At 36.6% G+C, this 26639-nt stretch overlaps 1 protein-coding gene across 1 annotated transcript; it reads right to left on the bottom strand.

Annotated features, from left to right (window-relative positions):
• Positions 1-4440: 4440 nt before the first annotated feature.
• LOC121421829 (adhesion G-protein coupled receptor G6-like) lies at positions 4441-22513 on the bottom strand. Its single transcript, XM_041616630.1, has 12 exons — positions 22495-22513; positions 21409-21528; positions 20709-20830; positions 19783-19944; positions 14942-15130; positions 13057-13488; positions 12419-12613; positions 11041-11156; positions 9954-10237; positions 9171-9237; positions 7208-7463; positions 4441-5363 (listed from the first exon to the last, which is right to left on the bottom strand). Exons 1-12 carry the CDS (start codon positions 22511-22513, stop codon positions 5070-5072), a joined length of 2256 nt encoding a protein of 751 aa, XP_041472564.1. The 3' UTR covers positions 4441-5069.
• Between the last annotated feature and the right edge of the window lie 4126 nt (positions 22514-26639).

Below are 26639 nucleotides of genomic sequence, written 5' to 3'. Positions count from 1 at the left end.
TTGAAATATTGTATAATTCAAGCAATAAAAAACAAAAGAGATGATGAGGGAGGGATATCATCGACTCTCTCATTTGCATGTCACTGAGTTGTGCATACAACTGTTTTGTGGAAAAATAAGCGAAGCTTTAAAATGTGTTAACTTTGTTATTTCAGTGATGCTTGTTTCTTTTTCTCTATCGATTCAAATAAAAAATGTTCTGGGGTCGACTCGACCTTTAGAAATGTATTCCGATTTTTTATATTTTCATATAGAAACGTATACGCCTAAACGCTATTAAACACAGTTAGTTTTATGCATTTTATTGATTGGCCGCTATATATTGTGATACTATTTTCATCAGGATTATCAGTGTGTTAGGTGCTTTGTATAAATCAACTTGTTAGAGTTATACTATTAGCTTTGTTTGTTTTCTCTATCAAGAGAGCGCCTCATTAAAAAAATGTTCGAAGCCACTTTTATATTTTGTACAAATAAAAATAACAAATGAATCGCGTTGAATAGATGATGAATATACTACCATTTACTACATCTACAACAACATGATAAAGTTCTCTTGAATAGAACATAAACATTTCGCACAGAGTTTGGGTATAACATGACACATGTACATGTACATAGGGTCCTACTACTTTTGATTTGATAAATATATATTTTTAACCAGCAATGGTCGCATATATTGTTGGGCAACATACTGCCCAATTGTTAGTTTTTATTACCCAATTTGGAGAGATTTTAACCAATAGCTGTGTGGACAGTATGTTGCCCAGTGATAGTTAATTAGCTCTATGGTTAAATATTGGATTTTTTTTAAATCAGGACTACAATAAGCCTACCTTACATAGATATTCTTTGGTATTTCCAACGCATTTGTACCAAAATCACATTGTAAATTGCTATAGATATTTTGATGAAATACAGTAACACAGAAATATGTCCATCCCATAATATACAAAAAAATTAATTCCTTCAAAATACTGTGTACATGATTTAATATATCCAGATTATTTCGGAGAGACAAAGATCACAAAATTTCTATCATTATTACCGGAATTTTCGAAATCCGGATCCATAACATTTGCCCCGGCGACAATTGCTCCGCTCTGAATTCCATACACCAATCGAATGACCAACTTCAACACTATATACCCTATACCCTAAAACTAACCCTAAACCTAACCTAAAACCCTATTGCAACTCTAACCCGACATCTCAGACGAAACTATTAAAGCCCAGAACAGTTGTCGCCGGAGCAAGTGTTGTGTCACCTGAAACGTTATAAAAGCAGTTATCAAACTTTCAATATAATCTTACATATCGCGTTATCATATCGAATCTCGGTACAACGATATTGTGAGCATGGTGAGTGAAGGTCTGACTAAAAAGGTTAAACTGTGTAATAAGAATGAAGCGAGTATAAAAGGCAAGCGTAATAACTTGTTATAAAGCCAATACGCACTTGCACACCGGTGTTGCCAGATCCACCCTAAAAATATTAAATCATTTAAACCAACCTTGAAATCACAAGAGATCATCAAAATTTAAAATTTCATATTGCTTTTACAGAACCTTTATCATTGATAATTGAAACAAATATCATTTTTTTTTAAATAAATCTCAATATTTTATTTTATCACCAAGCTATCATTTTTTTTCTCTCTTGTTGGAAATTTATCAACAAAATTCCGATATCTGGGGACGGAGATCAGCAAATGGCAACACTGCTAAACAATTCCTTCATCTTAAACTAGTTCCACAATAATGCTGGTACATTAAATTTTTATATCAACTCTATTAGCGAACTTGGCAAATCTGTGAAATCTAACTGTATTAGAGGGGGACTCTGAAAATAACATAATCTAAACAGATAAAGCAAAATCAGACCCGCCCCAAAAAGAGAAGGATAGAGAAAAACAAATTTATGACAATTCAAAGTTCAGCATTATTTCTGTGAAGCAGTTCTCTGCGTGTCTCATGCAAAGACTAAACATATCATATGTCCCGCTTATACTTTTGTATTTTCTTAAATGTAAAATTGATTCGAAAAAATTGAATTTACTTTTGATTTAATATTTAAGATAATTATTGTTCCAGGTTATTTTGTTACAAGGGCGATATATAATATGTATGAAAGTATTAAATTATGATATCAATTCAATTCAATTCAATTCAATTCTTTTTTATTTCATTTCCATTCAAAACATAATACAAAGTAATATAAAACAATACAAATCAAATACAATTTTACAGAAGGGCATTCTTACTTCGTAAAAAAAAACAGTATAATATAGAGCATAAATGGATATGGAAATGAGGGGGATCCACTTAAAAGCAAAGCTTGTAAAATTGTGGATCCCCCTTGGAAAAATCGTATCACGTCGTAACATAAGAATAAGGAAAGTTGGGACATCATCAGCCTACCTTTAGCTATTTCACCATCATGACCATGGTGAGGATATATATTTTTTCTTCAAAATAACCATAGATATATTGGAATATTTGAATACTGCTCTACGTGAATAAAGCACAATAAACCTATATATCTTAATATCAAATTGTATATCTTAATTTCAAAAGACAAATTCTTTTCATATTTTTTAATGATATTTTCCGTATTTTTCTTGATGTGTTTTACTCTTTTTATTTGGATATAATTTTCAGTCCGGATTACACTTCAAACTACATGTCATAACATAGAGCGGGAATAAAACAGTTTTGGATAAATATATAGGAGAAGGGATGCTTAGACAAGCTGGGTGGCGTTTAACATAAATTGATCACTGACATAAAATAGCATCAAACTTCACCAAAATCGCATAAATATTAAAAATGGAATGTTCAAATTTTGCATAATATCGGTGAAACAAATAAAAGCATACAATCTCTGTTTACAAGAGAAAATTTGTAGAAATATTTTAATGATTAGAATTTCATTTAATGAAATAAAAAGAAAGAAGAAAGTTTGGACGCGATATCACATCCACATTGTACTATACATTCTTTTGGAATTAAAACGGTTTGCGATGAGTTGCAAGTATGAAAGAAGCGCACCGATTGGTTCCTTGTCAGTATTTAAAACAGAGTGCGCGTGCAACAACGAACTTGATTGGTCATTGGTATTTAGCGATTGATTGCAAACGTTTGTGTTACGGAGCCCAGGTGTGTCTTAACAATGTCATTTTTTTTTACTTGTGCGACATCAAAAACCTTGGACGCAACGTTAATAGGAGGATCTCCAAAGCATTAGTGATTTCGGCATTCAAATGCTCATGAATTTCTGATTATTTGTCCAATTGTTATAATTCAAACTTTTATCGATCTTACTAAAGATTTTTCTGTTGTTATACATGCTCTCTTGTTCAAAGGTATTTTTTGTTCCTATAGATGGCGCTATAACAATCCTAGATAAATGAAATAATTGATTACATTTCACTCTGTACTATGTACATGACTATACAATATCAGTGGGCATAATGCTCCCATGTGATTCTCTATTGCATTCACTCGTTACCATTTCAGCAAAGATGTTTTCAGAAGGTACTCAAAACGAGCTCAAATTCTTTCTAACTTCTGAAAACGTGATGTGTTTTTTGAGGGGAAAGTGAAATTGAATGCAATGAAGAAGTTTATAAAAAAGACCTAAAACTTTGGGGAAGCCTTGGGTATTTTGAAAGGGCAAAGCCAATGAACACAACCTGGAAAATACAGCACTTAATCAAATTAATTTGATATATATTTTTCCGAACATCTTTGTCAATATTATTGATTTGTTTATTTGTTAATTTTGAAAGAATCACTTTTTTGTATTTTATTTTCTTTTATTTATTTACTTAATTATTTAGTTATTCATTTAATTATTATTTATCTATTCATTTATTCACTATCTTAATCATCTATTTCTTATTTTTTCATTTTATTATTTATTTTATTTATTCATTTTTTTATTGAATTTTATGATGTATATATATATAAATAAAAAAATATATATATTATTTATTATTTTTTTGTGGTGGGGGGGGGGTTCCAAATAGAGTACTTTCTTCTGCGTAAGCACAAAACAAATTTGTGAAATACCAATGTTATATACGTTGCTTCACAAATCGTGAAGGGGAAGTACTTCCCTGAAGAAAGATTTGTCGCACAAACAGCAGAAAAACAATGAAAAAATATTAGTGAAGGTTTGAGGAAAATCCATAAAAGATTGAGAAAATTATTAAAATTCAAAATGTTTGATTTTTGACGTCATAAACGAGCAGCTGCCCCATATGTTATGTAATATGAAGTGCTTACATTCTCATTTGTCATGGCTCGTGGTGACTTATTTGTGTTTTCTGTTTAGAAATAAAATTATTTGTCTATTGATATACTGAAGGTACAGTACCATTTTCAATTTTCTGAGAAAATGACATTTCATTGATTTTTTTTCTATACGATATACTGCTCGCATATGACGTCACAAATCAAATATTTAAATTGTAATAACTGTTTTATTCTTTGATGGATTTTTCTCAAACCCTTGGCAATATCTTCATCCCGTCTTCTGCTATTTTTACAATAATTTTCTTTTGTCAGGGTGAACATCCCTTTATGCCTGTCGCACACTATGCGACTCATTGCAATCTGATTTTCAAAGAAATTATAATAACATTTGATATGAACATTCCATCCAATGATATCTTAGCGATCAGAGATATAAATAATGGTACGACAGCTGGAATCAAAATCCAGTCTAATTCGAGCCTCCCTGTAGGAGTAAAAGCAGATGCAATTTAAAATCACAATGACGTCAACATTGGCCGTGACTTGAAGCTGATTTTACTCCACAATAGGCAAAGGAAATTTATGATTTTGTTATTCCTAACTTTATATCGAACTTCAAATGAAGTAATTTTTTTTCTTTGAACTTTAATATTAAATGCAAAATGCACTTTATTATAAATTTGCGTTGTATTGGATCGCATAGTGTGCGCTGGGCTAAAAGCTATCCTGTGACTCCAACCACATGTCTTCGCCCATGACTTGATGATCATGGCTCCACCCATTTGACGTCACGTAAGGACACTGATTACTTAGAAGTTGGATATTTGAATGTTCTTCTCCTCCAGGACTTCCAGCATCGGGGTCTTCTCCATCGGCATCGAGTGCGACATCGAGCTCATCATCGAGCTGGAACAAGTATTTGCTGCAGAAATGTTCTTGGAGCTGTGCATGCCACTACTGGATAGGGTCGTGTCTTGCCTATGGCCGCGACCAAGGCAGGTCAGTCCCCATTGCTTGCGAACCATTGGTTTACGAACACAGTACAGAAGAAAGATGAACAGGCCCTGGAACGCGTTCAGCATGATGAAGATGGGTTCCGCTATCTGTGAATAAAAAAAAATGGATAATGGAGTTAGAAATTGGACTTGCATGTAAGTCACTTATCATCCTGCAGGAACAAACACAGTGTTACACAGTGTATCCATCGTGGAGCATCTTTGATTACACAGTGTTTCCTTGTGTTCTCACAATGTATTCACAGTGTGTTCAAGGTGGAACCTTTTGCCATGGTTACTCAGTGTATTGTCAGTGTTTTCTTAGTTTGTCCACCCTAGCTATGACACAGTTTGTTCTAAGTGTGCTCATTATACGTTCACAGTGTGATCACAGTGGAACCCCTTAGGTTGCACTGTACGTGTTACATTGTGTTCACAGTGTGTTCATAGTGGAATGTTTTTTGTTAGTGTGTTGACCGAGTGTTCTTAGTGTGGTCATCCTATTACACAGCGTGTTCTACGTATGCTCACAATGTGTTCGCAGTGTGATCACAGTGTGTCACTCAGTATGTTCACAGTGGAACGTTTATGTTTACAGTGTGTTCTTAGTGTGTCTACTCGATTACACAGCGTGTTCGTTGGGTGATCACATTGTGTTCACAATGTGATCACAGCCTGTCTCTCGGTGTGTTCACAGTTGATCCTTTTGGGTTACACAGTGTGTTGACAGGGTGTTCATAGTGTGTCCACCCAATTAAACACTGTGTTTTTGAGTGCTCACAATGTGTTCACAGTTTGTCTTTGGTTACACTATGTTGACCATGTGGTCTTAGTGTGGTGATGCTATTACACAGTGTGTTCTTAGTATGCTCACAATGTGATCACAGTGTGTTAGCAGTGTGCTGCAGTGTGTTCATAGTGGAAAGTTTTTGGTTACACAGTGTTTTTGGCAGTGTGTTCTTAAGTGTGTCAACCCTATTACACAATGTGTGTTCACAATGTGTTCACAGTGTTTGAAAGTATACCACTAAGTGTGTTCACAGTGGAACCTCTTTGGTTACACAATGGGTGATTTCAAGTACGGTGTTGAAAGCTGGTGTTGGTGTTGTGACAACACCAACATCAGCCACAACACCGTACTTGAAATCAGGCTGGTGTTTGGATTGACCTCGAAAAATATGACGTATTTCCGGCAGTTCGTGTTGAAGAATGGTGTTGAATGTCGTCTGCTAAACCCAGCACTGCGGCTGGTGTTGACGATCTACGTGCAATTTCCCAATTCACCAACACCAACCCCCAGGGATTGGGAAAATCATGATTTCAAGTTCGGTGTTGGTGTTGGCAATCTCAAGCTCGTGAACAGGCGGCGAACACGATGAAACATCCCTGTAAAATTTGCTTTTACCGTTAAGATGAGTTCAAATCATTTGAGCTTTATATATATTGATGAAGAATAATGTTCACTCTTTCGAATTCTTGAATTAATAAAAGCATTTGTACTCTGTACGATGAGAATTTGATGCATTTCTTAGTCGTCGAGACTTCTCGCGTGAAGTTGAATGATTGAGCAGCGCAGCGCAGATGCGTGACGTCATGTGCTATCGATAAACGCATCCGGTATCGTTCCTCTGAACTCAGCTCGGTGTTGGAGCTCGGTTCAGCGGACTTTTTACGCTCTCAACACCAACACCGAACACCATGCTTGAAATCACCCAGTGTGTTGACAGTGTGTTCTTTGTGCGTCTACCCACTTTGTAATACGGTGGACACACAGTGTGTTCACAACGTGTTCACAGTTTGTCCACAGTGTATCACAGTGGAATATTTCTAGTGGAATATGCTCTATTACATAGTGTTTTTTTTTTTTTTTGGGGGGGGGAGGTCACACCCTTCCCCTTCCCTATTTGTCGCCCTTGATCTTTTGTTATATTCTTCATATTTTTCAATTGTACCTGACTGAAATGCGGGATCAAGAGAAAGTAGCCACTAATCCATGTCAGGCCAAGCAGAAGAAGAATACAGATGGCGTTCTGAACCCGTTCAATGGTTTCCCGCCGTTCGGATTTAGCATCCCGAACGCGACCGGCAACGTTTGAGGATTTCATCAGCTGGCGCACCACCAGGGCAAAGATGACGGCGTTGACGAGGACGATGATGGTGATGGGTATGAGGAGTCCTCCGATCTGAGACGTCACTTCCAGGAAACATCTAGCGGCCAGGGAGAGAAGAATTGAACGTATGTGTTTACAAGGTAGGTTCATGGATGATCAATAACATAAAAAATCGAATGAATGAATGATAAAACTAAATTGTAAAGGATAAATGTACTGGTATGTGCTTGATGATGATGACGACGACGACGATAATAATTATGATATCGATTGTGATGAACAGCAACAAAAAATAATAATAACAACAACAATAAAAGCAGTAATAACAATAATAATCAAAAACTTTGGAAAGTGTGTTTCCTTCTTTCCAGAACGTTTCCATTTTAATAGGACAGTATGTGAGACATGCTTTAAGTTTTAAAAGTTGATGAGGTTAAAGAAGAGATGGTTCAACATTTGTAATGAGTATTTTCATACGCCTGCATGAGCAAAACATTGAATGATAACGGTTACTAGCGTCACGTTAAAGGGAAGGTTTGGCTGGAGGAAAAGTTTGTCGTAAAAATACCAAATGAAATAATAAAGATTATCGGTGAATGTTTAAGGAAAATCCACGAAAGATTAATATTTTTTTTTTAGAATTTCAAGTTGTTGATTTTTGATATAAACAGCTGCCCTATGTTTAGGAACATAATTTTTTTTTATAAATTTCAATTTTAATGGGTTTTTTTCAGGAACGGGTGTAAAATAATTTTTCTGTTGAACTCCTGAAGGTAGAACTCCTGAAGATAGAACTCCTGAAGGTAGAACTCCTGAAGGTAAAACTCCTGAAGGCTTATCCGCCTTCCTACCGCTTATTTATTTACGGCATCAATCACATTTTTCGCGCATTTTATTCTTTCCAGGTCATTTTATTTATTTTTTTCTCCTTTTATATACATTGAATCCAGTTTGCTTGAGTCCACGATGGCATGTGTTCTACCTACGTTTAGCAGCACCCATCCATCTTCTCAGGGCATTCTCCCCTTTCTCTTTTTTTTGGGGGGGGGGTGGGAAGGGTGGATATATTTTTGGATTTATTTTAGGACGGTTTGTTTTGTCCTATACAAACTATATTTTTTGATATCTTCGTATTTTATATTTTGTGAGTATTTCTCTCTCATTTATTTTTTTTTCTCATTTGATTACATATGTCTGTATTTGTACTCTGTTAATGGTTTTGTTATCTATTTTTGAGGGGCCCACATTGTACAAGCATTGCTTTTTAGTGGGTCCCTCCATTTCCATCTTAATTTAATTTCTATTGAAAAATAGTATACTTATTTAAAACCTCCAATGTGTTGCCCAAATCGTGTAAGTTTTTTTTTTCACAACATATGTATTATTATTTTTGTTTCTTTGCAATGGATACAAATACTTATTTTTTATATATATGGTATACAATTTGTTTTTGTTTGATGGAAGTGAAATAAATAAAATTGCAAATTGAAATTGAAAATTGAACAAAACCAATTAAAAAATAGATTTCAATGGGTTTTTAGTATTGACGATATATATGGAAGCTGGTCGCCTATGACGTCAAAATTTTAAAAAATCTATTAACTTTTTTAATATTGGATTTTCCTCAAACCTTCACAAATATTGTTTATTACTTTTTTGCTATTTTCACAATAAACCTTATGTTAGGAAAGTACGATATTTTCCTTTGATATACCGATTGGTTATCAGGGGTTTTCATGAGGTTTTTGGGAATTGAGATGGCGCCATGGCATAATGGGTTTAAGGTATCAAGTATGGTACTCACAGATCCTTATGAATGTATTTTTCTTGGCTACTGAATCCAGTCACGATGACGATAACTGCAGGCAAGCCTGTGATCCGGAATTCAAAATAAAGATAATTCAATAATTATTGTAGTAAATAAATACGTCGAATGGTCAAGGTCAGAGTCACGGATAAGTGTTGACGCTCTCTACGTTCATCAAAGAACAAGTCCACCCAACAATAATTGATTTGGATAAAAAAATGCAACAAGCATAACACTGAAAATTTAATCAAAATCGGATGTAAAATAAAAAAAAGTTATGACGTTTTAAAGTTTCGCTTAATTTCACAAAACAGTTACATGCACATCATGGTCGGTATGCAAATGAGGAGACCGATGACGTCATCCACTCACCATTTCTTTTGTAGTTTATTATGTGATATATGAAATATTCTGCTTTTTCCTCATTGTCAAGGGAAACAACGATTAATGCCTCCCTGAACATGTGGAATTAACATTATTTAATACTATGTGCTTCAGTCAAATGGCCCTGATTGTGAAATGAAATATTGTATAATTCAAACGATAAAAAAAAAACAAAAGAAATAGTGAGTGATTGACATCATCGACTAGCCAATTTGCATATCACTGTTTTGTGCAAAATGAGCGAAACTTAAAAATGCCATAACTCTTATCGTTTTAAATCCGATTTTGATAAAATTTTCAGCGTTATGTTTGTTTGATTTTTCTCTATTTATTCAAATCCACATTTTTCTGGGGTGGACTTGACCTTTTAATAAAAAAAAAGACATGAAGGCTTACCCCATGCGACAACAGAGGCCTTGAGCATGAATTTCTCGATGTAAGTATCGAAGATCTTGACGATGATGAGGTACGTGTTGTATCCTTCGACTCCCATCCAGGTCATTGACGACAGTACGAAGTAGTGGATGAGACCGGCGATGAATCCGCATCCGATGTCCTTAATGCGGCATTCCTGCCTTGCAGTGTCAAGCATCATCATAACAATGAATGATATGTACAGACAGAGTAGTGTCGCACAGAGACAGATAAAGATCTTGTTCGTCTGTTTCTCTCTCAGAACCCTTTCGGAAAAAGGAATGAAATGATATGTAGTTTACACCAATATACGTTTAATTTGCCAAATGTTATGATTTTACAGCCCAGTTGAAAAGTGTATTGACAGTTTACTTTTTTTCGCAGTTTGTTCAGTGTTTATTCACAGTGTGTTCAGACTCTACAGAATGTTCGGTGTTGCCATCTGAATTCACTCTCCCACAATGTGTTCACATTTAAAATAATCATGTAAACTGTGCGAAACTGCGATCAATCTGTGGATACACTGTACGACACAGTGAACATGCTGACATCACTTTTTGACACACTGAACACACTGTGTGATGCTGTGAACACATTTTGCGTCACTGAACACAGTATGTAATACTGTGAACAAGCTGAAAACACTTTGTGACGTTTGACACAGTGTGCAACTTAACACTGTGGACACACTGAAAACCTTTGTGACACTGAACACAATGTGCAACACTGTGAACACGCTGAAAACACTTTGTGAAATTTAACACAATGTGCAACACTGTGGACATGTTGAAAACACTTTGTGACATTTAACACAATGCGCAACACTGAACACGCTAAAAACACTTTGTGATACTGAGCACAATTTGCAACACTGAGCATACTGGTGACACTGTGAACACAATGTGCAACACTGTGAACAAACAACACTTATGTACTAGTAGTTAAAATAATCTAGCTTAGAGGAAGTTGTTTTTCTATTTTTACAGTAAACTTTTTGTCTGGGTGAACTTCCCCTTTAAGGGTTAATACAACTGATATCAATAGGTGAAATGCAATCAGTCATACGCACTTGTTTGTTAGATATGTTGCCAGGGTGATAAGTAGACTTATGACGGAAAGGCCACATCCTACGAAGGTTAACACTTTGTACGCTTGATCCGACGAACGATCCTCTCTGTAAACATCCTACCAATAAAAACAAATGAAACCTGTTACAAGCAAAAACATCCTACAAATACAAAAAGTAAAACGTCATCAGGTAAAACGAATTCTAGAAATAAAGCCAAATCAATAACATTTTCGTTTGTTGACCTGCAATTCTTTTGCAAAGACCCCTTTTCTTTTCGGTTATATCAGTACAATACAGTTGTTCTTGAGAGTTCAAACAAATGTTTTAAATAGGTTAAGTAACCGTGTTCCAATTTCAAGCAATTAATAATCATGAAACAATAACAACGCTGTATAAAACTGTGATTAAATTGTGATCAATGCCTCATCAGTTCACAAAGTATTCCATGATGTAAATAGCATTTTACTGTGTATTAGAGCTCTGTGAAATGTATGCCCTTTCAAACGATTGGCGACCATTTGACAAATGTTTGATGTGGTAATGGCATTGCGCCCTCCGTACTTCACTGATATCTACAGAGAATATATTGCAAACGTTGAAAGCTTGATTTAAAAAATAACTTTATTGAAATATCACTCTGGCTGTAAAACCCATTTTGTACCTTTGCTAAAGCGTTTAAAAAAACATCCCTACACAGTATCGTAAAGTCCCTCATGAACAAATATGTACGGTCGCCAGAGGAGGGGGTTTGAACTATCTGGTTTTCGAAGAGACGCCGGAATGCGACTGTGATCACATGGTCGTAAGAATCAAAGTTTCACTAGACCTCTGATCGAAGGCCGTATATGCTTGGTTTATATCCGTCCTAGGTATTATCATTAAATATAACAGATAGGAAATATACCTGGGGCCTGTTGCAGAAAGAGTTGCGTTTAAACGCAAGTCAAAAAATCAAACGCAAGTCCCAAATGCGCGCTGTTGATTGGTTGAAAATCAAGTTGCGCGTGATTTTTAGAGTTGCAATCGATTGCAACTCTTTCTGCAACGGGCCCCTGAATATAATAAGGAATCTTGGTCTTGGAGTTTGAAATTATTAATGAAATGTGATAAAGTTGATTGCTCATGTATTCGGGCACGTCTGTTAGAATATCTCCATACCATTGACTTTAAGCGACACTCTTCAAGGCGTAAATACTTTTAAAACTATTTGCGGCTCGGATGGGGCTACCCGGCTTGTGGTGATCATGATGACGGGATTCATGGCATTTGCTGGTATTTTTTTTACATTGGTTGGAACTATTTTTCATATTTTTGGTCACGCGATGGGTATTTAGACCAATTACCTGGTTAGATTATTACTATGACGGATATAATTTACCATAAGGACGGCAAAGTTGGTGAGATGGTTACAACCGCAAACGATCTTCTCCTTAGTTGGGTCATGACAGTTGGCATGTACACCAGGATCTCTTATTCCAGTGACTGAAAGAAGCTGACATCCCTCGTTAGACCAGTCACCGACGCCCTCATCGTTCACCTTCCAGAACACGCACGAAGGATTGGTTTGTTTTGGCTTTAGAAACAAACAACACATTGATAGTCTTAATAACTATGATGATGACAATCATGATGGAGATAATGATGATGATAATACTAATACTCATAATGATACAATAATAGTAATGATAAAAAACAATAACTGATTATGGATTGAATAATATAAAATAATTATTCATATTATCACAATTATTATAACGAATGTTATCAAGATTACTTATTATTATTATAATTAGCATCCTTGTTAAATTTGTCGAGTGATTTGCTTTGTAACCAAAAGGAAAAGACGCTATATCAGATGTTTGCTGGATTAAGACTACACAACTTCTAATTTATAGAATGATAGGAGATTAACTGTTAATAATAATCTCACAATATTCGTCATAACACTATTGATAACAGCAATAGTCATTGCAGTTGCATGCTATTAATCAAAACAATTACTATTTCATATCCTACCTCGAGCGGGGAAAACGTAAAATTGATAGGGTTCGTCAAATTATCAATTTTATCTTCCCCAACGCTCAGCGATATCACGGGTGTGTTTGCTGCCCTCTTCGGCTGGGGACTGTCAACACTCTCATTCTTCAATGTTTTTGAAACGAAGAGGGATGGGTCGGAGAATACGACAAAGAACACGTTGACATAATTGGTAGCATTGAGCTGCTGTGGTGCGATTTTTTCGGAAAGCTCGGGCGGTATGTTAACGACAGCGAGAGTCTCTCGATCAGGAGAAGCACCATCACCTTTATCGTCATCATCACCCTGATCATCATCGTCATCTTTTGATGTTTGTATTTTTGTTTCCGATTCGCTTAGATCATCCGCACTGTCAGTCCTTACCGTCAGAACAATGCCATGTTGGATTTCTTTACGCGGTACGCCTTGAACCTGAAAAGTACAAAAGAAGGCGATAGTAATAGGAGTGATCTTTCAAGCATCGCGATTAGTCAAAACGCGTAACACTATATTCAAACCTTTTTGCGCGTCGTACTGTAAAGCAAAGCGCTGTGGTAAGGCAGTTTATACTGCACGCTATCGGGAGGGAGTAAGAAACTCACAGAAAACTGTACCATAAAAACTTGTTTGAAGACTTGTGTTTCTGTGTCATGATATCATAAAACAAATAATGCACTTGAAGTGAAATGAAAGTTCTGCTTTGTCAGTTGGTGCACGCCTGGTGACTGTGTGGTAGAGCACCAGACAGCTGAATAGGATATCGTTGATTCGATTTCCTGCTCATTCATAAAAAATGGAACCCCTTCCGTAAACCTGACATGGCGCTCGATATTTAATTGGAAGGAGAGTCATGAAACAATATTATACGGAAGCACAATCTGAAAGTTTTACCAATGGCACGGTTACCGTGGCTAACAAAATGTCTGGGTACTTTCCACAAAAAAAAACTTTTTCCTTTTTACTTTGAAGATCATTGCTGACTTTACATCGAGAGGAAAAACAGAAAAACCCGCATTTTACTAGGCATTTTTATAGCGCCATATAAAATTGATAATAGGCATTTACAGTCGTAATGGTAATCATCATTATCCTGGCTTTCGCTCGAGCAGTATCATCAGCGCAGTACATTAAAGACATTAATCCAATGGATAAAGGAGAAATATATTATGATTGTGGTCTTATTATATATCAATGGAAAGGTAATGATGTGGGGATTCAGAGGGTCATGCAAAAGTAACGAATATAATATATTAGGTGAAAATCTCCGATTAAAAAACGTTAAAATGCCTCTCCGAAAAATGCCTCGCATCGGTCTCTGAATTGACTCGAATTTGATGACGTCACTGTCTGTACGAGAGGCGTGATTGGCTCTCCCACGTGAAGCTCCACTTGCATGTAAAACCTGTTGCGTGGGTACGTTTCCTCCACACTGTCACTGAATACTTCGATCGAGAAATGAAAGAGAACCCAGAATTTTATATAGATTTGGATTTTCAAATTGATGATTTTGAAGATGAAGAGAATGATGATGAAGTGAACAACAAAGTGACGTAGTTGGAGGTAAATTTGGGGAATTACGCCGATGATGATGAGTCGGACAATTCAACTTGCAACACGATCATATGCCGATTCGCTACCAACTCATGCAGCTTATACAATAAAGCTACACCGGGCGGGCCAAACAGTGACAGTTACGTCACCAAAATCCCCAATTTCGCGGAAATAATTCTGCGTGTTTGATAAGAGATATAAGATAATTTTCTTGCAAAAGGAAATTACGCGACATTATATCGCTGGGTTTTGAACCAACAACTCCCTGTTTGAAACTCCATACACTAAATCCACTGACCCACCATGCTAGAGTAAATATGCTCAAGGTATATACCTTGACTGCAACTTTCGGTTGTTGAATGTTGACACTTTCATCGGCCCCGGCCGCTTGGACCGGTATATTGCTTATTTGTTCCTCAAATGCTGCAACAATGTCATCAAGGGTGCCCTCTTCGGATGAACTCAATATTTCATTATCCACCTCGACAATATTGCTGACAATGGCAACCACAGACTCAGTCACCTATTATTTGAAACAAAGCATGAACATTAATGTCTGTGCAGCTGCATAATTTCTTCTGATGTTGGAATCAAAATGAGTACACGTTGAAATAATTGAAATCTTTGCTTTAAAATATAGATTGCACGTCATCAGTTCAAAGCAAGACAAGTGTAGAATTAATGGTAGTTTTACAACAACAACAACAACAACAAATGCAATCAACTGTTTAAGACAACAATGAATGTTACTTTGATATTATCTGGTGCTTTTCCGTTTTGATCCTGACACTCAATTAATCTTGTAATTCCTTGACAAAGAGGCTATCTCCTAAATATTTTCGTACTGTCGCATCTTTTTTTTTGACAACCATAACCGACCTAAAAATTGACTTTCTCCACTCACCATGCTCACTGTGATCTCAAAAATATCCACTGAATGTCCATATGATCTATGGGGTTGTAAAATGATATCTTTATAATGTGTTGAAGTATTCTTCAAACCTGCTGAATATAATATCCTATCTTCCAATTTTGTAAATCATTGTTTATTTTTCCTTATGTTTTGAAATGGATCAATTTAGAAGCTCTAAAACATGTCTAATAATCGGAACTGTGGTTATATTCTTGTAGTACAAACCTCTTTCATTTGTTAGTGTCTCTTATCATTGCTCGAAATATTATTGCTAACAGAAGATGAATACGGAAGGCATTATAAAGAGTTAGCAAATGCAAGTGCTGTAACCATCAACATCTCTAAGTGACTGTAACTCTGGCTTTGGCTCGACAGGCTGTTTACAGCGCATAATGATGATCGAATAGTCTGTATCTATATACAGTGCGTCCCTCCCAAAAAACTTTACACGTTTGAAATGGCTGCCAAATTAAAGATGGGTAGCACTTTGGGGGAAAGACTTGTAGAAATGGAAAGCCAATAAAGTCAACTTTCAAATGACACCAACAAGTTGGAAAACTATTCACGCTTGAGCAAGCACTGCCCACTGAAACAAAGGGTATGAAAATTAGGATGGGCTGGAATTAACCTTCAAATATCTTTCAGGTTTTTAATGTTTGGTACTTGCAAAGCCGAGGGTTATTTGGTGAATTAAAGATCAGCTGTGATCAGTTTGTTGTTTGTGAAAAGTTAATGCGTGAGTGATCATGAATTGTAATTTTTAGTGCAGCATTTTGTCTTTATCATGTGGATCTCAACAATGTGTTCATGACACTCAGGAGAAGAGGGGTTAATATGACTTAGGTAGGTGAAGTACGTTGATGGGATAAAGGTCAACAGAACATTTACCAACCCAGGGGCGGATCCAGCTTTCGCCAATAGGGGGGGGGGGGGGCGAAAAATATTTTCATCACCATTTTTCCTCGATTGGCCGCTATAATCTGATTTTTTGTTGTTAGTTTTTCAGGGGGTAGTCCTAGCTATAGACTGAAGTTTTAAGTATATGTATGTATAAACAAGATAAGGTATCTCATAATGGTCTTATAATGCGAGCGCTAAGCGCGAGCTAAAATTCTTTGATATTTTATGTCCTTAGAGCTGAAGATTCTGAGCAGTTTTTATAATCATGAACAGAGAAAAGTATCCAACTAAACAATGCAAGCGCGAAGCGCGAGTCGAAATTTTATTATAGTAACGTGAAAAGAGACTCAACTAGAACTTTTTTTGTGATTAATGAAGAGGATACAAGTATCACCAATTAAATAATGAGAGTGCAAAGCGTGAGCTCAAAATTTTTGATATTCTGACCTGAAAACTGGACAGTCTAAGCGCGTTTATTCAAATAAAGAACAAGCTGTGTGTCTCAAATAATGAAATGCGAACGCGAAGCACGGGCTTAATTTTTTGATATAATGACATGATAAAGGAGCATTTTGACAAATTTTGGAAAGAATTTCCAAAGAGGACAGGTATCTCAAACAATGCGAGCGCGAGCTGAAAATTTTGATATAACAATTTGTGTAAATCAAACAAAATGATGAAAGCTTGATGTGCGAGCTAAAATATTGCGTGCAATTTGATTTCAGAAGTGTCATTTAATCGTCTTGAATGGGATTCATTACACAGGCAATGCGAGCGAAAATTTTTATATAAAGTCTATTTTGCAATTTTTCCCCTCACCTTTTCTTGTTTCCTTTCGGGGTCGGACCGGCCGTTACGAGGCTGTAAATTACACATCATGGGTATAATACCTCTTTCTTACTTTTCTTTTTATTTTTCGTAGTTTCTATCAAGATAAAGCGTACACTTTTTTCTGCAGATTATCAAAAAATAGGTGGGGGGCGGCTCGGTCCCCTACTGGATCCGCGCCTGCAACCCATCCCTACATCTCTATCCCCTCCCCCCCACTTCTCTCCTCCTGAGAGAATAAGCTTGGCTAGGCTGGGCAGGAATTAGCCTTACGGTTTTTTTTGAGAGGTTAGTTCTTTGAAACTTACAAAGCTAAGGGTGTCAGCTATTTGTAAGTGAGATAAGTTATGGTTTCTTAGGCAAATTTCTTGAGTTAATAATTTGAAATGTAACGCATGAGTGAACAGGAATTGTAATTTTAGTGTAGCATATTCATCTTGTGGACCTCAGAAGTGTGTTCGTGAGAGTCAGAGTATTAAATGTGATGGTACCCGTTACAAGCAAGAGGGCGAGATATGCTAAGACTTGGTTAAAACTGGGCATTCCTCTTCTCTGTTTTGTCCTTTTAATAATTAAAAGTCATATGTACCTCCCCTCTCCACCTCCATTTCCCAGCCCCCTCTCTCTCTGTCTCACTTCCTGGATTGTAGCCTATTCAAAACTTAACTGCCAAGTGACCGGTGGCTGATGGTCAGTTTTTTTTATTGAATGATTAACAAGAAATTTTATGATTATGATGATTAATGAAGTAATTTACTGAAAAAAAATAATGTTTGATTGATCACATTACACATTGAAAGAGTTGATTTACTGATATATTGTTAGATGATTGAAAATTTGAAAAAATTGATGCCCCAATTCAGAATTAATCATTAATAATCATTAAATGAACATTATGCTCTGGACTTCACGCGTACATGACAATAGTCATTAGTCTCTCAACAGGAGAGGAGGGCAGGAAAGGGGGGGGGGGGGGTGAATGTTCCGTTGATCCTTATGCCATCAACCTTCTTCTCCCTTCTGAAGTCCGATCTCACCCCTATTCTCCCGACTCCCATGAACTCATTGCTGAGATCCACATGATAAAGTTGAAATGATGCCCCAAAAAGAGCTCCAAATGATAGTTGAAATGCTGCCCAAAAGTGTGATTTATGTTCACTTATGCATTAAGTTAAATTTAATTATTTAAAAAGTTTGCTTAAGCAACCAAAACTGGTCACGGTTGATCATTAATTTATCACAACGCCCATAACTTTGCGAGTTCGAAAGGATTTGCCTCTCAAAAACTGACATAAGTTGGAAGGCTAATTCCAGCCCACCCTAATTTTCATACCCTTTGTTTCAGTAGGCAGTTCTCGCTCTAGAATGAATAGTTTTCCAACTTTTTGGTGTCTCTTAAAAGTTGACTTTATTGGCTTTCCATATAAGTAAGTCTTTTTCCCCAAAGTGCTACATTTTTTATTTGGCAGCCATTTCAAAAGTGTATAGTTTTTTGGGGGATGCACTGTAGATCGTCTAACGCCATCGTGGCTAATTTGGTATAATTACTGTTTGGTCCAAATAAAGCTTGACCTAATACTCACTTAAAGGGTGTGTTCAGTGTTTATTTTCAATTTAAAACGCAATTTGAATCATGATTGAAAACGCAATTATAAAACGCGGATACAGTGAGAAATGTCCCCGTTCCCGGTCGTAAAAAACGCCTGTCAAATCGCGATCCACTACATGTACTTCTTACTTTGTATTTTGCCAAATGAACATTTAACTAAGTGGGATTAGACCAAGTGGTGATAAGGTATGTATGAAGCTTGAAATTTTACACTGCAAGTAGGCCGGTGTTAATTTAACACCATCCTGGGGCCCGTTGCATAAAACTTTTTACCTGAGAAAGCTCAGGTTGTTTTACCGGAGTTTTTGCCCTGTGTCAATGGCAGAAATAAGATTAACCTTAGTTTCCAGTTTTTACCAGAGTTTTCTCAGGTAAAAAGTTTTATGCAACAGGCCCCTGGTATCTATATCGGACCACACAAGGGAGGCATTGAAACGTCACCAGTTAAGAATCAAACCAATATTGGTTTAACAGTAATTGGTGTTGCTCAAATGCTAAATTGGAGTTAGCCTAACGCCGAACCAGTGTTGTTTCAACAACTCCTGGTGTGGACCGATACAGTTACCGGGATGATGTTAAATAAACACCGACGTTTTTGTAGTGTAGAAAGTAAAAAATAGATGAAATGATATATGGGCAAAATGGCAATTAGACCAAATCGTTAGTAAAACACTGGTTTTGGAAGAACTAGTACAAGACCATGTTAGATGGCGCAAAACGTTTGTAGACGAACTTGCGATCAATGGCGCCGGCATACTTCCGCCATGGCGGCTGTGCTGCGAGACGAAGACAGCCGTTATAACATTTTTGGCACAAGCTACATATAGGTGGTTAGCTTAAAACTGAATAAAACGGCTGCTTTTGACTTGCCATACGGCTGCCGTTGGGGAAATGTGAATGCAGCATAACGGATTAAATTACACACCTTTTCACTGTAATTCTCTTGAGCTTCACCACTGATATTAGTAATCATGGTAATGATTTCGGCAATCTTGGATATATCACCAGACTCAATATCATCAGTATTACTCGTCACCACTGCCACTTCCTCGGTAATCTCGATCACATTCTCATCGGAAACATTTGCCTGGTGTAAAATTGGAAAGATAACAATTATCATACATATAAAATGACAAATTCGTCATTTTGAGAAATGCTTACATTATTTCCTTTGTATCAATATTCATTCATTTACAACAGTAAGTTCACCATTGTTCATTTTTTTAGTTGTTTTTACCGCTTTGCATTTTCTATTTCTGATTTGGATGTTGAAATTTTAAGGAGAAATCTAATAAAGCGTTATATCATTCAAATCAACTTCAGTGGTACTCAATATATGACAATAATAAGTTAATGAAAATATTCAACGATGACGATTTGATAATGATAATAACAATAGTACATGTAGTAGCAGTAGTCTTAGTAGTAGTAGTAGTAATACAAATAAAATTAATGGCAATAACTAAAATACACACTTAAAATATAGGGCAACATACTGTTCACTGTGTTGGGCAATGTATGTTGGTATATATTCTGGGCAATTATTATCAAATTTAGCACATTTTTTCCCAATTATTAGTTTCCATTAGCAAATTTGGGCAGATTTTAACCAATAGTTGTGTGGACAATATGTTGCCCGGGTTGGTTAAAAGATGGGCATTTTTTGTCCAACTATACTTTAGGAGTATAAAAGGCGTGCATAGGATCTAAGGAAAACAAAGACTTATCATGTTTGGGAAAGAGGACTGAGATGTACAGCTTCATCAGTATCATCATTACCATGGGCATTATACATCTAACACTGAATAAATATTCTTCTGAAATAAAATATTCATCTCCATTTTGAATTACCTCAGCGAAATCCGTGAGCAAATCGCTTACGTCCCTGATTGATCCGCAGTTATCCCTGGGAAGCCACTCACTTTGTGAAATCAGATCCCCGACGCATTCGGCAAGCCCGACCGGTCCGTCAGCTGGTGTATCAATTAAAATCAGTCGTAATAATAGTAATGATTATGCTTCTCAAGCCCCAAACATACAGTGTTTAGTGGTGTAGTGTTAGTTTAACATCCTTTGGTGTAATTACAGCGCCTCTAATATCCCATTTTTTTAGTCCATTTATTTAAGCAAAAATCTCTACAAAAATACAGCATATCCTCATTTGCTCTTAAAGGGCAGCTGATTTTCTTTTTCGGTTTCAAGGAACGAATTCCTGCCGGGTCGCCACCAACCTAACCTGGGTTGAGTGCAGCACAATGTGGATGAAATTCCTTCCGAATAAAGTTAATATCTGGAGTACTAGGCATATTGGAGAATGGTTTGAGCCCTGAGTCATCATTGAAAATACAGAAGCCACGTCAAATACGTCAATTTGTGTCTTAAGGAGCCTTAAAATATATTTGTTCTCTCAATTATCAAAAGTTATCCCAAAACGTATATTTTTAGACTAGGAACAAAACACAGTTAAATGTAATCCTAATTAATTTTTTTATACCTTGAGAAAGGTTGTGAGGGATGAGAAAAGAAATGCTTGATCGCAAACATAACTTACCGTTCGTCCGGTTGAATGGGCAATAATGAGCTCCCGATGAGTTTGCCCACGCCCCGTTCTCCCCTTCAAGAAAATGGACTTGTCCATACGATGATTCCCATGTAAAGTTCTTGCAAATTGCTGGAGTATATGTAAAAAAACAGCATTAACTTATTAAGGGTGGAGAACTCGAACACTCTAAAAAATATCGGGTAAAAATGATTCATGAGGATAATTATGTGTCCAACCAACATTTGGCATTTCTTTTGGGCATTTTTATTTACCCAGTGTGACGAAAATTTCGCCCATTCTAAAGTAATTGCTGCTTATATTTTGACCATACTGGACAATGTGCTTCCGCATTGGGTAAAATACTGCCCCAAATTGGTTGGACACATAATTAACCTCATTTTACCCAATATTTTTTTTTTACAGTGAAGGGAATTAACCTGTTAAAAAGTAAGATTTGAGGACCTGGGGTGCATTTATGTTTTTCTCAAGATTTTTATAAAAGGAATCTAAAACCAAATAAGCATGATAAGAAGAGCAATCTTATTGGAAAGAGTGAAACAATCAACCTTAACTATGGGAAGCCACACTCTTAAAACATATCAGTCAAATTGACTAGACCAGTAGTCAGCTGGGTGCAACTGATATGGCAATCACTGATTTTACTATTTACTATTTTCTAGTAAGATACGACTAGAAAATAGTCAAATATGACTAGAATAACAGTTGCACCCAGCTGACCCCATTAATTTGTTATTTTTGACTGATATGTCTTAGAGTGCAGCAACGTCAACATCCTTTGTGCATACTGGTCAAAATATTTTCTATGCTGTATATTTTATACATTCATTGTTTTTTTTTAACAATCAGTGCGCTTCTATATTGTGCAAATTTCCTGTAGATCAAATCTGACATTATGGATTTCAATAGGGTTGATTGGACAATCGTAATTCATTGTAACTATGTTTCAATTCAGACCGTAATCTAACTTTGTGCTAAAATTATGGGAAGGAAAACATGTCAAAATTGTTTACACGGTATTCTCTTATGTTTACTGTGCTCTTTCCTAACTTTTAATTGGTGAAGACATGATCTTACATTCATCTTTCCAAGTCATTTAAGAATGATTTGAGAGTCAAATGAGCTGATACTATGAACCTCTAATGTCAGAGATTTTTGTCACAATTATGATTGACTATCCATGTCATACTTCACGCTTCTCTCTTTCTTTTTCGCTTTTCTTCTTCGTCCTAAATTTTACAAGAAACAGAAAGAATGGAAATTTCATTTTCAAATGGCCAAGCTAAGAAACGAACAACTGATATGAATATACAGCAATGGAGTCTTTATCGTGGATTTAATTACCACCCACCCCCACTTGTGCAGGCTGAAGAATAGTTTTCTGCTCTAATGTTATATTATTGAATCCGCAGTGTAACATGAGTCGATTCTTATATGAAAATAGTTTTAATAGTTTAATCAAGACATTTATGAAATAACGCACAATCCAGTTCACATATGCACAGTGTATGTAAAATCATTTGACTGCCAATTTTAGGATATTTTAGCGATGAAATTTGTGAGAACTTTGATCATCAAATTTACGGAATAAATAAGATTATTTAAGTTTAACGCACCAGTTACCATGTTTACTGTGCCCTATATTCATATATGAATTTGTAATTTTGAATATAATTATGCTAAAACCAAAATGTAATTTAGAATAAATATCATTATATTGTTATTGTTTGTTTCGTTATTCATAACATTTATTTTTACAATCTATTTGCATTTTTTTTCAGTGATCAACCTTGTCCATGACTCATTACGCAACACTTAATATTAGGTAGCCAAGGCAGATAGCCAAAAGCGATTGGTCCTAAGCACGTCACTTAATATGATCGAAATACACAGAGTATTTTCCCATCCGTTCCAAGTCCATCATGTCCATGGATCTACGTGTATGGCGCCCTCTCTTGGATTAGATTTTATCAATTACACGGAAATAACATAATATTATGTGGGGCTGAAGTAGCGATCGTTTGTAATCGATCAACCCTCAACAAACAGAGATACCGTGGCCGAGTGGCCGTGGCCGAGTGGTCTAAGGCGCCTGGCTATACATGGAAAATCCGGGGTTTGATCCCGGCCGCGGACCTGTATGCCCGTGAGCAAAGCAATGCTCTTTTATCTTGCTTTGAAATAAATGGAAATGCTATGCATTATTGGTAACTAGGTGTGCACTTGTTTAAAAAAAAAAACAAAAAAAAACATGAGAATACATTTTCGGGCAGACTACCGCGTAATTCAAAAGCGGTGTAGTGCAGTAGTGAGTCCGGTCCAGTTCAGCCTAGATCTGTGTTGATAAGCAATGAGGAATTAGATCAGCTTTTGGAGGATAAGGATTCTAAATCTACTAAAAATGTTGTGAAACAGCTAGGCGATAGATATATTTTGTTGCTTTTTTAGGGCAAAGTCTCTTGACTTTGGAAATGTGGAGACAGAATACTCGGAGCAAGTTATGCGATTGCATTCGATCATTCTACGCAGATGTGACCCGGGGAAACGGCCAATGTTACACAAAGAGTTCTATCATCACTATACGCTATGGTCTCCAGAAGCACTTTCTGAAAACAAAGGCAATGGACGTTTTGAACAGTGCTGAATTTAGACATGCAAACGATATATTCGCTGTAGTGAAATTTTAAGCTGCAGGGAAGGGTTCAGTAACACGCAAGGATTTTTTTGGAGGACGACTTCCAAAAAATAATGACTTCGCGAGCGTTTGACCGTTCGTCTCCCAGAGGTCTCCAAAATGTTGTATTTGTCATCTAATGTTACATCACAACAGAGGCAAGAAGAATCTTGAGGACTTACGGACAGACGACTTTACTATTACTACAGATCCTAGCAACAGGAGCTATGTTCATCTAGCGAAGGATAAGCTGACTAAAAATCACAGAGACAAAGGTGATGAGTCAAGGAGCCAATGTGGTCGGATGTATGAGGCGGAGGATGAAAATTATTCCGTCAAGTCGTTCTGTGAAAATGTTTCGCATCTGAATAGTGAATTTCCGTATTTGGGTAACGACCAAAATCAAGTGCGCCTCCAGAAATTGTCAAAATTGGAAGCGGTCCATGACCAGGGACGGTAGAACAAGACTAACAAAATGTGCCATGGTATGTGTCATCAGGTTGTTGATAAGAATGCATTAGGGAACAAGATGAAAAGCATAAGCATTGAAGCTAACACGTCAAAGGCAGGCCCTACAAAAACCATTGCATTAGAGCTACAACTATCTATACGTTATATGAGCAAGGATTTGAGGCCAGGCATATCATGACGGTTTCAGGACATAAAAGTAAGAGCAGTCTTAAACACCACTCTCGAGTTGACGAAGGACACAAACGACAAATGAGCTTTATATGCTTGTCTGAGCATATGAAGGCAAATGTCAGTCGAAGGTTAGGCTTTCTAGTCCAGTAGTACAAGGTCTAAAGTTAGTGCTAGATTTGGTCCTGGTCCTGGATCTGTTGTGGCAAAAGAAAGATCAGGACCAGCACGTACAGTCAGCAGGCAACCACTTAGTCCTGTTTCATCTCATCCACCATGTCCACCAGAATCTGCACCTGATGTTATGGTTCAGCCTCAGGATCTATAACGATCCACATTGGGTCCTGGACCAGGTCCTGGTTCGACAACAGAGAGATCAGCCTCAAGAAAACTTTTTACAATCACAAGGCCGCCATCTAGTCCTGTTATATCTCATCCCCAATTCAGTGTCGAAATTGCGTCTGATGTTACGGCTCAGAATCAACATGGATCTAGGTCTGCCCTGTGTCCTGGACCGGACTCACAGTCTTCACCTCAAATGAACTTTGTGTCAGACAAATTGAATGTAAAACCAGAAAATGATCGTACAGTACCACATCCATCAGTGTACTGTAAAAACAGTAAACAAGTAGAAAATACTGGATCGTACTCTATATTCGTGTTTGTTAATTATTTTACGTTGAACAAGTCGCAATTTTATTGGAATATAGACTACCCCTAAGACTGTTTTCCTTATTGTTTCTTTTGGATTGATCTCTGTGGGAGTTGAATCTTTTGCAAGAAATTGATCTGGTAAGTATTTTCTATATTTTTATTGTTCTAGGGCCTATATGTAGTTCTAGTTTTATCTAGGCCTAGATCTACTGTTTCTAAAACTTAGAGTCGAGATAAAGAATTTGTATCATTTAAGGCTATTTACTATAACAAATTTCACTGATTGGGTATGTGGAATAACATTCTTTGGACCGCCTAAAGGATTTATATTTTTCCTCTGCGGCAAAATATAACCCCTTGTGAAAATGTAAATCCGGCGGTCCAAAGAATGTTTATTGTACACAGCCCATCAGTCAATATCTGTATAATAATTTTATCACCATATTATTAACTTTTCGGCCAATTGATAAAGCCCAGCGCACTCTCTGCGATCAGATCAGTCGCGATTTTTTCTTAATAAATCGCATTTTTCTTTAAATGTGAAAGTTCCAAAAAGGAAAATTATTATACTTTAAGTTCGGCATAAAATTAGGAATTTAAAAATCATAATTTAGTTTTGCGCCAACGCCTAGCTGTGGTCGGGGTAAAGTCCAAATCGGCGACAAGTCGCAGCCGACGATGACTTAATTACGATATGGATTTAATTTGCTTATTAGTTTCCTAAAGGGAGGCTATAACTAGAACTTCGATTTCAGAACTGAGTTTCGATTTCAGTTGTCTTACCACTTTTTTGAAATCTGGTCGGAGAGATTTAATATGTTGGAATGTCCATATCAATTGTTATTACAATTTCTTTGAAATTCGGATCGCGAGGAATCGGATAGTGTGAGCCGGGGTGAAGATACTGCAGAACACGAAGAATCAGGAGCAAGCGAGAATTATCGGCCCTGTCGAGTTCCTTGGCTTTTAATAAAACGAAATCTGCTGGAATCATTGCACTTATTGTATTAACATTGCATTTGACCTTCAACCCTATTCTTCCTATTTATGAGAGAGAAGGAAAAAAAGAGAAAAAGACGGAGAGAAGGAAAAGAAACATAATGGATTGACTGTTTAGTAGATAAAATTGTGTGAGCGGGAGAGGGTGATGTTGTGCGCGCGTGTGTGTGTACGTAGTGCGTGGGTAATGGGATGCGTGCGCATTTGCTGCAAGGTTAGAATGCGAGGAAAACATTGTACAGACACAAAAATCCAT

This window comes from Lytechinus variegatus, chromosome 9, assembly GCF_018143015.1.
Source record: "Lytechinus variegatus isolate NC3 chromosome 9, Lvar_3.0, whole genome shotgun sequence".
Classification (NCBI taxonomy): Eukaryota; Metazoa; Echinodermata; class Echinoidea; order Temnopleuroida; family Toxopneustidae; genus Lytechinus; species Lytechinus variegatus.
The sequence above is the reverse complement of the archived record's forward strand: the minus strand, read 5'-3'. Positions and strand labels throughout refer to the sequence as shown.